This window comes from Malurus melanocephalus, unplaced genomic scaffold, assembly GCF_030028575.1.
Source record: "Malurus melanocephalus ecotype Western Australia unplaced genomic scaffold, MMel_1.1 scaffold_181, whole genome shotgun sequence".
Classification (NCBI taxonomy): Eukaryota; Metazoa; Chordata; class Aves; order Passeriformes; family Maluridae; genus Malurus; species Malurus melanocephalus.
Genome location: NW_026623413.1, coordinates 561,252 through 576,273, shown reverse-complemented (window position 1 = coordinate 576,273; position 15,022 = coordinate 561,252). Strand labels below are relative to the sequence as shown.

The window sequence follows — 15,022 nt, the reverse complement described above, 5'->3', positions numbered from 1 at the left end:
TCCCATATATTGCAGTCTAATAACCGTAGGGGCATCGAAAACATATGAGATATCAATCACTCTGCCCCCTGGTCTTTCATGTTTATATTATTCCACAGCCTTTAAATTACCATAAGTAGTTACTTATTTTCTAAGCTTTCTTCTCTCTTACCTTTTGCTTCCATTTATCTTTTATTCTTAGTACTTTTATCCAACAGCTATAAGTATCTGATGGAAGTTTGTAGCTCACTTAAAATCTGTAACAGACAACCTGAAACCCAGCAATTAGCAAAGACAGCTTAGACTTGTGTTCCTTTGTTGAAGGAGGCGTTGAATCTTTTGTTCTGATTTAGTCACGGTAGCTGGGTGGAAGCTGGTACCTCATTATGTGGTTGGTCTGTTTGTCTGGTAGGTAGCAGATGGTACTGGAGATGACGTTACCAAGAGAGGCAGGGTAGAGAAACTCAAGACCTGTGATTTGTTCACCTGTCACCTATAACAAAATACAGGTTAAAAGACTTTATTATTAGCTGCACCATTTTTTTTTAATGAAAAAAAATCTCATTTCAAAYGAGCCCGCGTTTCATTCTGAAGAAAATTTTGCTCCAGCTATTTTTCTGTGGCTCATTATTCGAGAGTATCCTGGATTTTATTCTGAACAATGTAAATGTCATTCATGTGTCAGTGTGTACATTAGCAGCTTTATGTTTACATTCTGTTACTCTCCTTGTGTTTTGGTAGCAAGGGTTGGATGTCTTCTTGTTTGTATATCCATTAGGAAGATAATCAGAGATACCCTGTGAACTGGAGGCCGTGCCATACTTTTTCAGCGTGCTCTTGGTATTATTGGTTCCATCCACTGAGGCAATTCTGTTACATAAATGCTGTATTTTAATTCAGCTAAATATCTAAAATCTTTTTGACAATTAGCAATGTCAGATAGAGTATGAATCCATGACCTTTCCTAACCGTAAAAAGTACGTAATCAATTCAGTGATAGGGAATTAATCTGGWATTAAACGTGTGAGGATAGCACGGTTCCCAGCTGTGGGAAKGATATCTASAGCAGATTGCTCGAGCCAAGGTAAGCGGGTGCWGTCCCACCATGGGTGCGTGGTGTGYGGTGAGCAATGTTCCACAGCTGCTCCTGGAGCAGCACGGGCGGGGCTTCMAAACGTCTGAGACTGTGCAGAGGAAGGGATGGACCATTTGATCAAGATAAAWACTACACAGAGCCACTAACTGGGCTGCAGAATCCTAATCTGAATTCAAACGTGAACTTCCATTGTTTCTAAGGTCTGATTTTAGGACAGTCTTTGGATAGTTCCCACAGATGCCAAATTAGCTTGCATTCTGTATGGTTTCTTGAGGGGTCTTGTGGCTATTTCATATGCATTTCTACAAGAGACACTTTGTTCTCCTCTGTGACATGCAAATGCCTTTAACTACTCAGAGCAATCCCAACAGAAAGATGATAAAAAGCCTCAATTATTTTAAGAATGGAACGCATAAACCCAGCGAAGTTTGAATACAAACAGAATTCCAGTTTTAGCAAGGACAGTCTTAACTGCACTACACCTGTAAGAGGCAAATCGCTCAGTCAGAAAACAACACCTGATGGGAATGCGCCAAGTGATGTAATAATTCAGTCACGGATTAGGCAGCGAGTCTCATGATCTCAGATGTGCATTCACATTTACCTTCCGTTGTGCTACCTTTGCTAGCATAATTAGAAGTGTGATATTTGACATCTTTAATACTAATTAGTCCTTCCTTACTACCCACCTCCTGGATAAATATTTAGACATCATAAACAGTCTCCCTGTGCACTCTTTGTCTTTTCTGGAGACTTCCTGAAGCTTTTCCTCAAGTTCAGAGACCTTCCTGGCCTGGTTTTCTTACAGTCTACATGGAAATGAGAGATGCGAGAGGCCTTGGTTTGTGGAAGGCTCCACAAACTGGAGTCACTCAAATTATTATATTCTAACAGTGAATATTTTTCATACGGAGGGTTATTGGGTGCAGTCAACTAGCCATGAATGTTTGRGGTATCATAACGCCGGAGTGGAAACAAACTCTCGAACGCCTCCTTCTCCCGCGCTGGAGGAGCTGCGTCCCACAGCCATGGCGCGCCACATCGCCGACGGCCACCGGCGACAAATGCCAACCTCCGCAGGGCGCCGGGCCCGCTCCCGAGGCCGCGGAGCGAGCAGGACGCGGCAGCGCCGGCGGTGCCCGAGCGGCGGGGACAGCGTGGGGACAGCGCGGGGACACGGCGGGCACGGAGCGGGCAAAGCGCGGGGACAGCGCGGGGACACCGCCCGGCCCCGAGCACATGCCGGCGGCCCGGGCGCGGCGCAGCCAATGGCGGAGGGGCAGGACATGATGTCAGAGGGGCTGTAGAAAAGGCGCGGAGCTCCGCGCGGTCCCCGCGCTGCAGACGCGCCGCTCGGGCACCGCGGCGGCTCCGGCTCCGGCTGCGCTCCCGCCCCGSGCCCCGCGGGCCGCGCCGCTTTAAGGACAGAGGGGGGCCGCCAGTGCCCGTCCCATCTGGTGCCCGTCCAACTCTTCCTCCTTCCCCTTGGCTTTTTCTTTTCCCAATGAGCTCCAGCGGGCTGGGGGAGGAGCGGGGGAAGGAGCAAACTTTGCCCCTGAGCTGCCGCCGCTGCCAGCCCTCTGGACTGTGAGCGCGTACGGTGGGCATCCGCCCCAGCGTCCCTGCAGCACCAGCCTGCTCTCCGCCTGCTGCAGCCTCCCTCTCCTTTCCTCCTCTAAATTTCGCACAGTACGATGTAGGGGGCTTGTCATAATTTTTTCCTAATTCTTATTTATTTCTCACCGAAGATGGTTTAATTTTTTTTTTATATTTCTACTATTTATTAATCCCTCCCAACCGTAAGCGTGCCCAGCCTTCTGCCAGCTGGGCCAGAGCATAAAGCCTGGGACTGCACCTGGGGCAATGAGCCCTGCACTGAAGAAGCCTCCTAGAGGGATGTGCCGGGGCCGCGCAGCAGACTAGATCCAAGCCCCGAAGCTTACACCACCAGTTATCCCCTCTCCCTCATCCCCTTCGCCCGCCTTTTCTGCACCCCATCCCTTGAAACCTCGGATCAGTGCCTGCGCCGCGCTCCGGAGAGCTCTGCCGGGGGAAAAACCCGGTGCCCAAGGAGAGACGGGGCGGCCGTCCTAGATGCATGGGGGAGGGCTCCGGTTAATGCGAGTTCTGGGCTCCTGCAGGGACCCCGACAACTGTCAGCAGCAACAGCAACTCGGGCCCTCCTCCTCTGCTTCCTCAGCGATGCTTTTCCACAGTCTTTCCGGCTCGGAGATGCACGGGGTCATCGACGAGATGGATCGGAGAACCAAAAGCGAAGCACCGGCCATCAGCTCGGCTATAGACAGGGGAGAGACGGAAACGGTAGGAGCCGAAGGAATGGGAGAGTCATGCACCCCCCTAAACATACCGAACCCCTCACAGATACAGCTTTTCCCCTAAAATAACAGATCGGGGGGAAACGTATGCAAAATACTAAATCAGAAGAAAATTAAGCATAMAGGCACCCCAAAAGATTAAATGAAACCGTGGGGAAAGGCATGAAACTGTTAATTATTAATAATGTGCATAGTAATAGTAACACTTGGGTGAAACGAACAGTACTACTCTTGCGAGAAAACAGAAAGATAGACCAGCCTTTTGGTAGCGTCCGAGAACTCCTTCCCTTCCCCCAGCCTGTCCAGCCTTCCAAAGTTTTTAGGAAGAGGCAAAGTGTGCTTTTATAACGGTAACATTTCGGCACAGCGAATTTTTGTCTACAGAATGGAAACACACCAAAGAATCCAATTCTGTGTTATTTTTCAGGTAGGATGCCTTAACGGAGGTAGTGTTTATAGCATTTAAGAAGGAAAAAAACAAATCTGAGTGTCTTTAAGTTCTGGGTTTTTAAAAATAATTTTAATATGTGGGTTTGTAAACATGGCAAGCAGAACTAGAAGATATGTCTCAGGGAGATGGATGCGAATTTTTATAACTTTACCACATTTTATCTTCTGTCTGCTGATGCGTAGTCCTTGTATATGAATACATTTATATAATAAAAACATGCATCCGTCTAACTAGTGTTAAGCTGGCAAAGTGGAAGAAATTTCTGAAGTGTCTTAAATGATTGAACAATTTATGTATACAATTTTTAAAAAAAGAAAGTATAATTCTAAAGTGAAATTATCTCGTACACTGGTTAAATGCGTTCTTGTAAACTGATACAGGCATATGCAAGGAAGATTCGTTCTCGGGTTTTCAAACTTCATCAGTATGTGCTCTTTTTTGTAATGTTATGTGGAAATTTGCTTAAAGGTGACAGTGCGACTATTTAATCTTGAAATAYCTCCTGGAAAACGGCCTTTGTACTGTAAGGGTGGGATGCAATTTCTAATCTAAACGATTTTGGTTTTCTTTAAAAAAAGTTAATATTTCTCCGTGCAATTAAACTACATCCAATGTTCTTTGCTGGAATAAATATTGTGGTGTGATAGCTTCATATAACCATATATAATCTATACGGATACACRTGTATATATAACAAATAGTGGGTTGGAATACTGGATTCTTGAGTACCTTTTCTAGGTCTCAGAATACTTTTGTTACTGGGAAAGTAAAGTAGAAAAAATCGTTATTACATTTAAAGTGGATTTACAAGAAACTACTTTGGTTATAAAACGATCCCTACTCGGAGTTCAGTTAATGCCTTAAAGAAACAAGCTACCAGTGGGTTCCTGTGACTAACACCAGTGGAGTGCCAGGGTTTTATTTGTGTGGAGTTCTCCTAGTGGGAATGGTGCAGTGCAAACGGGAGTGCTCACAGCCATGGGATTTTGTGATCCCCGCAAGCACAGGATGAAAGCAACGGGTCTGGCATGTGCTGGAAAATCAGCCGAGGTTCCTTTCGATTTCCCCGATTAGCTGTCTTTGCTTTTCGTTTGCGTGAGGATTTAAGGCTCTAGAGGAGGTAAAAGCAAACAAACAACTTCTCCCCCGCCCCGAACCAAAACAAACTGCGTGTTGGTCACAGCTGTAAGGAAATGTTTCGCGTTCTCTTGCACAAGAACGGATCTGCCGTGGGCTTTTGTGCGAAGGGGGGAAGAGTAAGTTGGGACCGAAGTGGAAAGCACCATATTGCAAGGTCTGCCCCAAACGCTGCTCTACCGAGCCTCCTCTCCCGAATGCTGTATTAAGGTGTCTGCTGAAATAAATAAGCATTCTTAAACGCTTCCGATATTTCTCCCTCTTTCTTGTTCGGCAGAAGTTGACAGGATATGTATGAATTTGGGKTTTTTTGAGGGTTTCGATTGGATTGCGATTTGACACTAAACTATTAAATTATATAGGGCTTATATTTAGTTTTATTGCTTTCACGTTTATCCCAGCATAATCTAAAGTGCTCTGTTCGTTTTTACCCACTCTCATTCCCACACGGTTCCCGCTATTTCGTTTTCGTGATAAAACATTCTGCACCTCGGATTTAGTAACGCTCATCTCCTTCGCGGCTTTATTTACTGATCCCTTTAGCGCTTTGGGTCACAGCAGATCGCGATCCGTGTTGTTTGGAACCAGCTTGCAGAGAGCTGTGTCTGCAGCWCTGTGACTACTGAGGGTTTGATCGTAATTCATTCGGAATTTTATAGCTAGAAAATACACACACAGACACGCTCCGCATACACGCACTCAYAGAGCATTAACTGTGCAGACACTCTCAGTATATCCATAATAATAAATTTTAAAATTAACTATCTGCGATTTGCCCTACTCTGTTATTATTGCGTCTGTTTCTTGAACAGCAYCTTTTCTTGGTTTGGGACGAGAAAATTCACCAGAAAAAAAAAAAGTTCTGGTGTCTGTGTCTGGTCTGGACACCTCCCCTAAAAGCCAGGGTGGTTTTCTGTTTGTCTCTCCCGCTTCCCCGCCTCCTCCCGGGAAGGTGGGATGCGGCGGGACCCTGGGGACCGGGCGGGGGCCGCTCGGGGTGGCGGCTCGGAGCCCCCGCTCCTCCGCAGGAGAGCGGCCCCGGCCGGCCAGGGGGAGGGGGAGCCCAACCGCGCTCAAGAGTTTCTCCCTGTCGCTAACGGTCTGTAATTGTTTGTCCCCAGCAGACCATGCCTTCCATCAGCAGTGACAGGGCTGCCCTGTGCGCCGGCTGCGGGGGGAAAATCTCCGACCGTTATTACCTCCTGGCTGTGGACAAACAGTGGCACATGCGCTGCCTGAAGTGCTGTGAATGTAAACTCAACCTGGAGTCCGAGCTCACCTGCTTCAGCAAGGACGGCAGCATCTACTGCAAGGAGGACTATTACAGGTACAGCCGGGACCGGGGCACTGCCCGCCGCTCCCCCCGCGGAGCACACCCGTCCTGACCAAAGTGCCGAGGGGTTCGTGGGTGCGTGGGGCAGGATGTGCTCTCCTGAAACCTGCCACTGCAGAGAGAGAGACCCGTGGTGGGGATCAATCCCGTGTAGCCGGGAGAGTGGCACAGTTTCCCCCCAGCTTTGGCTCCTGGGCCTTCACCAGGCGTGCCCTGCTCKGCCTCCTGTGCTGCCCGCGGGGCCGGGGCCGCTCCTCGCCCGCCGCCKGTGCCTCCTCCGGCCCGGGRGTGCGGGWATTCGCGGRGYGGGGGTCGGTGCCTTTTCTTGGTGGGGTCTGGCAGGGCAGGAGCTGCGCTGTGAGCTGGGAAACGGGACKGAGTCTCCCCTCGCTCCCGTCCCGGGGTGCCCGCCCGGCCGTGCTCCGCAAACGTCCCGGCTTTGTGCCGCTGCCACGGCCGAGGTGGCGGTCCCAGGGCTCGGACGGGGTGGGGGGGAATGCGCCTCTCACCGTCTCCTCTGGCCTTTCTGTTCTGCAGGAGGTTTTCGGTGCAGAGATGTGCGAGATGTCACCTGGGGATTTCTGCCTCCGAGATGGTCATGAGGGCCAGGGATTTGGTATATCACTTAAACTGCTTCACTTGCACCACTTGCAACAARATGCTGACCACTGGCGATCACTTTGGCATGAAGGACAATCTGGTGTACTGCCGCCTCCATTTCGAGACTCTCATCCAGGGGGAGTACCAGGTGCATTTCAATCACTCGGATGTAGCCGCTGGGAAGGGCCCGGCTTTGGGAGCAGGCTCTGCCAACACTTTGGGACTGCCTTATTACAACGGCGTGGGGACTGTCCAGAAGGGGAGACCCAGGAAAAGAAAAAGCCCAGGGCCTGGAGCAGATCTGGCAGCCTACAATGCAGGTAAGAGACCCCYACCTTCCCCAAAACAGTTCAAATGGTTTGTTTCTGTTCACTTCCAAAGGGGGATTTCCGTTTGTTTTAGCTTAAACTGTTAATAATAGTTTAGCTGCAGCATAATTATTGAGATCAAGTGCTGTCAAACTGCAATTACAGAAGCTAATATGTTAGCATTTTTCACTTCAGCTGGAAATAAAATGTTTTGAAGCAAGGTCATCTGRTTAAGGGGGGGAAGAAGGGGGAGTGCAGCCCGAAATAAAATCTGGAAACCAGAGATTTTAGGTTAGCACTTCAGAGACCCGTGAATTTTCTTTAGTGGCTACACTCTAAAGATGCTGATGGGTGAATTACTCAACGTTGTCGTGAGTTCTTGCACGCCAAGGTTTTGGAACGAAAGAGAGAGAGGAAGTGGCCATTTCCCAAGGGCCTGGAGCGGGAGGCAGCCGGGGGTGCAGGACGGGGTGTGCCCGGGCAGTGTTTGCGGGCAGCAGGTGTCTGTGGGCAGCACGGAGCCTGCTGACACGGGGGCAAGTTCCGCTGGAGTTTTGTTCATGAGAYGTGACTGGGAGAGGAGTCGGGAAACTCTCAGCATCCCCTCTGCAGCCCATCTGGTGCCCCGGGGCACAGCCCCTGCCCTGAACCGAGCCCGGCAGGAGGAACGGCAGCGAACCCGGCAGCAGCCAGGGCTCTCCGGACCCGGCAGCAAACTTTCCGACGTGTTTCCTCGTTTAACCTCCCCACTGCCACAGCACTGTAATTTTACAGGCAAAGGAATTCGAGCAATCTCCTGGCCCCCCATCTCCTYTCCCCTTTTCCCCTCGCTCCACTTCTCCGTGTAGCTGCCACCAGAACCGCTGCCACCCCGGGGGCTTCCTGCGCTGCTGCTTCTATGCAACGGGGAAAAAATTGCTTGGACAAAACAAAATTCTTAAATGTTGGTTTTATTCGAGAACTTGACGGCAGACGCGGGCTTGCCCCAGCCCAGCGTTTGGCGAGCCGAGCTCTCGGGCTGTCCCGCCAGACTCTGGGCACCGAACTCGTTTCCCTGCGTCGCTCTGCGCCTCCGTGTTCTCTGCGCTCCTCCGCTCGTCCCAGCCTGTTTTCTCTTTTAACCTACCTGGTTCGGACGTGTCCTGTAGGGCGCAGATTTGTCTTTAACACGGTTTTATTTTTTTCCCGGAGAGGGCGTTCGGTAAAGGCCAAGTTTGCTGCGGTTTGTTTGGAACCGCATCTTCGCGCCCCGACAGCTGCGCCGGGCGGCTGCCGCTCCGCCTGCGCGGGGAGGAGGAGGAGGAACGGGGGGAGGAAGGCGCTCACAGAGGCCGAGAAGTGCCGGGGTGGCGAGGAACTCGGGCTGCGGGACGGGGAAACAGCCCGGGAAAGGGGAGGCTGCGGGTTCTTTGCGCCTAAAGGGAGTAACAATAGCGACGAAATGGGGTGGTTTGTACTGAAAACGACAGGGAGAAAAGGCGCATCTCTAACCGGCAAACGCACCTCGGGAACAAAATTGCCAACTATTATTGGTTGAACTAATTGCTGAATAATTTGGAAATCGTGCAAAAAGCGGTAGTAGTCCCTGGCGAAGCTTGATGAAAGGTGGATGTAGTGTTCTCGAGAGTAACAGTTCAGCTTTAAAACRTGCATCAAATATTCATCTTTCCCGTTTAAAAAGTCTACTCTTCGGAAGGATTAGCTTTTAATTGTCCTTCCGCTGTCTCCCTGTGCAGGGCAGATGTTCAGATTCAAAGGACCTGTAAACCGAATCAGCGGCATCTGTCCTGGATGGGAGCACAGCCTGAGAAAGCCCCACTGCTCCCTGACTTCCTAAATAAACCGCCTTTAACTGCATTTTGAAAAATTCGTTTACGAAATAATTGCCCTCCGAATTTTTTGTCTTTTAGTCTTTGTTTAGAGCCGGCAACTGAATCTTTAGAGMTCTTCCTTGAGTAACCTTTGGCTTCTTTGCTTAAGCTATTTATCTACTTAACTATTTACTAGACCTATAATCGACTAATTTATGCGGTAATAAGTGCCATTGATCTTGGAAATCAGACTGGGTTGCTTGTTGATGTAAAATCCACAAACAAGCAAATTATTGCAAARCCTTCGATTTTGTGCCTTTAAAAGGAAAACCGTTTAAAAATGTGATAGTTTCTGTTTTATTTTTAGTGGAACTTGTAATTTCCTTCTCAGAAGTGCACTGGAAATGCCCAAGGTTGTCCTCTGAGGGGATATATTCCTGGTGATTTGTGTAGAATGCTTTSTATAAATAAATCTACACCCAGAGGTGGTGGGAAAAGGGGGACCCATAAACTTGGCAGAGTCGAGGCTGAAATTATTTTGCAAATTGCAGCAAATATTCAACTGCAACACGAATTAGATGGACTTTTTTTTTCCTACTTAAACGAGACTCCGTTTGCAGGGGGATGATGGGTTTAGATGTGGATAGAGTCTGACAAGTGGAAAATAGCTTAGAAGGATGCTGAAACTTCAAAAAGATTTCTTTTTCTTTCTTTTCTCTCTCTTTTTTTTTTTTTTTTTTTTTTTTTTTTTTTTTTTTTTTTTTTTTTTTTTTTTTTTTTTTTTTTAAGTGTGTTCCTGTGATCATAATTTCCTCCTTCACTTGTTGGAATGGAGTTTGATGGGTTTTTTAGGTCAGTAAATCAATGGCTGAAAGCTTGCTGAACACAGAAGCACCTGTAAAGAATTCTGAATACTCCCTTTGTGAATTAGACCCCAAACCTCCCACAGCCTGCTATGTTTTATTCATTTGTATCTAGTCTGGCTTTAAGACACTAAAACATCCCGGAAAATGACAGATGTGTTGCGCAAACTTGGGGCACGACGAGCTGATAAAATACCCATAATTGTGCAAAGAGCCAAGATATTAAGAAATGCTTCCTTTGCTAGCAGGAAGATGCCTAGCGTTTCGCTGAGAGGGTGTCCGAATTTCTAGGCTGGATAGAGGTGCTCGGGGGATGCGGACCGGGGCTGGGGGCGGCTTTTTTTGCCGGGGGAGAGGTGACTGCCGAGGCACCGACCCCGCTCCCGGCAGGGCTCGGGGCTGCCCACTCCCCTCATCAGTGGCTGTGTCAAAATTGTTTGGTTTTTTGGGTTTTTTTTTTGTTTTTTTTCCCCCTGAAAATATTGCGAAGAGCCTGGAAAGTTTTGAAGAGCGAATCTCTCCTCGTTTCCCTTCCTCCGCGTTTCCCTTGGGATTAGAAGCTCACAAGAAGCTTCCCKGTGACTACTGTGACAGAGCGAGCAGACGGGATTCGCAACTTCAAATCGGATGTCTTGCAGAGATTTCCTAGGGAAAATTAGAGTTTACTCCTTTCCCCCCTTCTCTTGCTTCTCCCCCTTCTCTCCCTCCCCCGGGCCGTGGTCACCTTTGGGGTCCCGGGGCGCATCTGGCCCGTCCCCGGGGGGCTGGGGCTGGGGTCGGGGCCGGGGCAGGGGCTGGGGTCGGGGCTGGGGTCGGGGCTGGGGCAGGGCTCCGGCTCCCCTCCCTCCCCAGGCGGCTGCAGGGCCGGGGTCCCTCGGGCAGGGGAAGCGGAGCCGCCCCTTCCCCCGGCGGGGCGGGCAGCGAGGAGCGCGGCTCGGCCGGGGCTGCCCGGGTTAATCGCGCCGCTCAGGGACTGACCGCGCACTCGCACCGGCCATTCAGCGCCATTCAATTGGCTTAATTGAGGGGAAAAACCCTGGCGGCGGTTCCTCCCGCCGGGCCCGGGCCCGGCCGCCCCTCGCCGGCCCCTTTGTTCTCCCGGCCCGGCCGCGATTCCCGGGGGCACCGTGCCCAGGGGGCCCGGCCCTGCGGCAGCCCCGGGGGCAGCGGACGCGCAGCTCTTTGTCCGAGGAAGGCCGGAGGAAGCGGGMTTCTAGTCCTGCCTCTCCTCCCTCCTGGCCTTGTGGTGCTCGGCCTGGGCTCCTTGAGCCAGGCTTTATCTCCTCAGAAGAATTCTGGAAATGTCRGGGTTGAGGGAGCGCTGTCGTGTGTCCATGGCTTGGCAGAGACACTCTTCTGTTAGTGCCACCAGGTACCTCAGAAACTGCCACGGGTACCTTGCCTGCTCCCAGCGCCGCAGCTTCACCCCTTTTAATTCCTGTGGTGAGAAGTTCAGGCACCTGCCTTGTCCAAGTGTCTTCTCCTTCCTCCAGAGAGAAGGACTATCTCAGTTCCTGTCCCAAGYACCACTCAGAGGGCTCTGTCTCACTTCTGTCCCCTTTGAGGATGTGGGCACCACAAAGTCCTCTGTACTCTGACCAAACAACAAATGCAGCTGCACCCCTGCCTGCTCTAGTTAATCACAAGTTCCCTCTCCAGGCAGCAGGAGGTTAAAACACCCCTTTGACTCCGATTACTGAAGGAAAGGGGTGTATGTTCCTGAGCCACTATTGAGAGATAACGCACAAACCAAACGTGTCTCTYGTTTCATCATTCCTTTAGAATCAGGATTAGTTTTGTTTCTTTTGGTGTAATCTAACATGTCAAACACAAACTACTAAGAATAAAATTTCCCCCAAAGGAAATTTGTYTTTCTCATCTTCATGTGCCATATCCTTAGCAACCTACTCACTATTAAGCACATGCTTTGCCCCGAGTCCCAAGCTATGGGGGGCTCTGGTGATCTAAGGGTGAAGCAATGCTCCCAAGTTCTCCTCCTCTTAAGAGTTTGCTACAAAAGCACATCCTGCTTTATGCTCCYATTGCTGGGTTTAGGGAGGTGTTATGCATCAATCTGCAAAGGGTATTTTGGTTGCCGACATCAAAATAAAATGTTTTCATCTTAATCTGTAKGGATGTAGTGATGCTGTCCATGGATATCACCATCCTGGGAGCAGGTGGCCCTTATGGAGCTGAGGGTGTGAGTGCTGCTGCTGCTGCACCAGCCAAGGCAGGAGRGCAGTGACCTGGCTGTGGGGTCTGGGGAAAGGCACAGGGCCTTAAAAATGTTCTAGGGTCAAAAAAGAGACACTTGGCACTGCTTCAGAATTGGTTTTATCAGAAAATAGGAGTGAAACGCGAGTTAATTTAAGGCTCCTCTATTCGACTGGAATTCTACCAATTGTATTTCTGAAATCCCAGCAGGAGCCTGAGRTTCTGCAATGGAATGGAAATGTTACATATGGATAGTTCAGCAATTCCTTTGGGAGATACACAGGACACCACAAAAGAACAGGAAGATAGTGCCTGAAAAGCAGAGGGTTGCGTGAGGAGCATGTACAGTGTTAGTTTTACACCCTGATSCCTTTTGCAGAAACTCCTCAGCTCTTAAAATCTCCACTTACACCCTCTGCCCGTTCTGTGTATCTGTGCCTGCAACACCCATGGACATTGCAGATTCTGTGAGAGATGCAGATAATGGACTGAATAAAATCGCCTTTTGAGGATGGTGCCAGGCACCACAAACCAAATAGAAGCAGAGAATTGGCACCAGCTCGGACTATTTATGTCATATTGGGWGATGCCTGGGAGTAGCCAAACCACTTGCGCAAGACAACGAGCAGCACACGCCCTCGTGCACTCTCAAAATCTGTGCTGGAACTTCCAGCATAGACAGGGACATTTTGCCACTCTCAAATGGTGAATGTTTACTGTCATTTTAATATTCCTTTTACTTAGTAGATAATGAGGCAAAAYGATGAGAAATTCCAAGAGTAAGTTRTTCRTTGTCCTATCAGGGCTTGATGAAAAGCTGATGCCGTCCTTTCCTTCTGGGAGGGTTTAGAATCAGTTTTATATCCTTGGATTCTGACTGTATCTCATTCTCTATGGGACAYGTTAAAATCCAACTCCTTGCAGCCCTAGGCTTTGTTTTGTTGCACATTAACAGGAACCAGACCRCAGTCCTGCAGACAGATATTTTGATGCATTTCCTTCTGTGTCTCTGTCTTGTTATTTCTTGGAGGGTTTCAAAGCCTCCAAGATGACACACAGAGAATCTTTTCCATTACTAATGTCTAAAAAGCATTGGTTACATTTTAAAAACAARCATGATTTGGTTTTACATTTCCACAACTGAATTTTCTGTGAGCATTATTAAGTTATTCATCCCAGTGCTCTTATATCAGGAATTGTAGCTATGGAAGAGACGGGAGCGCATGGGATGATGACCCCAGATGGGCAACTAAGTGTCTGTTCTTAAACCTAAAAAGATTTTGCTACATCCCATTCACCTCTGTTACAACTCCATTGTTACTATCTCCCTTTAAGTATCTTACACCTTTTAAATACAGTTTCTTGCAGTTTTCCACGCTGCAGGAAAACAAACAGAAATGCTTCTTATTGCCGGAATTTGGCGCAAGATGCTGAGGTCTGGAAAGGATTTATACAAATGTAAGCACATGCACACACACACGCACAGAGTCACACATTTCTGTATGCACTACCATTTCTTTAACTGCTTTTGAAATTATAGGAGGACAGAAACACAGAAAACTTCGAGGTTTTGGACACTTTGGGCGTATCTGTTAAACAAACTGTTTTTGGGCTTAGAGCTGAATTTTTGCAGGCTTTGCTCTATATTGTGTCTTATCTTTTTAGCAGGTTTTGAAAGGCTGAGGTTGGTAAAGCAGCTACTGCAGCTGCTGTAAACCTTTTTAGGGAACCTGAGGAATCTGTGCACTTGGTGTGTTTTTTTTTAAAACTTGTTTTTAATGCATTCCTTGCAGAATAGGAGTGTTTTCACTAGGGCTGGGACCCGCAGATGGACAGCATGAGTTCAAGTAACACTATAAAGATAGGTTCAGGAGACGTACTCAGTCACAATTCAACAGAAATAGTGGACAACTGAAAACAAACCTATCCATGTGCTCRAGAAATTCACCAACAATTCAGGTTTTAAAAGAWTTTTTTTGTCATTWTTCAYATGCCATRTAKAACAGAGAGAATGRTTTCTCATTACTCTTCACATAAAACTTATAGGAAATTAAAAGGAGGGTTTAGATATTGGGACAGGAAAAGCTAATTAACGAGAGTTTGTCACAGCTAATTTTCAGTTATGTCCCTTATTTTTTAATTRGATTTAAGCTCAGCACTTAATGTTATTTTAAGAGGTTTTCTATGGTTTACTRTGTGCACAAATAAATGAAARACTACTTTTGGTCTGTAAGATTATTTTGCTTGGCATTCAACATTTAATACTACTTGATAATTTTTGCAGTGTTCCCTGCTCACAGATCTTCTTCTCGTGGTTGATTTCTGCAAGTGTATCAACCAGGGTCTTTCCTTGATTTCAAAAGGATATGACAGAARTGATCATTCAAACTGGTATTTGCAAGCACCTTTTTAAAAATGGAAATACAAACACATAAATAATTTAAAAACTTTTTTTCATTTGGCATACCAGTGAATATGTTGCATTAACAGTTTTATTTCTTTAGCTAGTCAGATTATAGTCATAATTTGCTGTCTGGTAGCCGCAAACTTTATTTCTTTTATAGTGTTCCATTTAATGGTCTCTCTTGTACTCTACAGGGTTTAGTTTGATGGAGGAAATAATTATGATTTTAACTAGTCTGTTCCATTGAGATTTAAGTGGAGCGTATTGTGCAGCTCTTTTTGTGTGTTACAGTGCAATTTATGGTGATAGCAAGTCCAGTAAAACCCTTTACGGAGTTGAGGACAGCTACTGTCCTGCACAGAAAGTGGAGCAAAAGCTCAGTGGAAATGGAGGGGAGGGAAAAGGAAACAGAGCTGACATTTTAAGAGCCACAGAGGGGCAGGTCAGGGTCCTTGCAGGCTGCTTATTGTGAGGCAATGGCTGGAAAACA

General features: G+C 48.0%; 1 protein-coding gene across 1 annotated transcript in view; it reads left to right on the top strand.

Annotated features, from left to right (window-relative positions):
* Positions 1-2,495: 2,495 nt before the first annotated feature.
* LHX2 (LIM homeobox 2) overlaps positions 2,496-15,022 on the top strand; it is an 18,072-nt gene continuing 5,545 nt past the window's right edge. Inside the window, exons 1-3 of the mRNA XM_057372917.1 lie at positions 2,496-3,397; positions 6,121-6,326; positions 6,870-7,252. Coding sequence (XP_057228900.1) covers positions 3,170-3,397; positions 6,121-6,326; positions 6,870-7,252 — 817 coding nt within the window. The 5' untranslated portion in view covers positions 2,496-3,169. The remainder of the gene's footprint in view (positions 3,398-6,120; positions 6,327-6,869; positions 7,253-15,022) is intronic.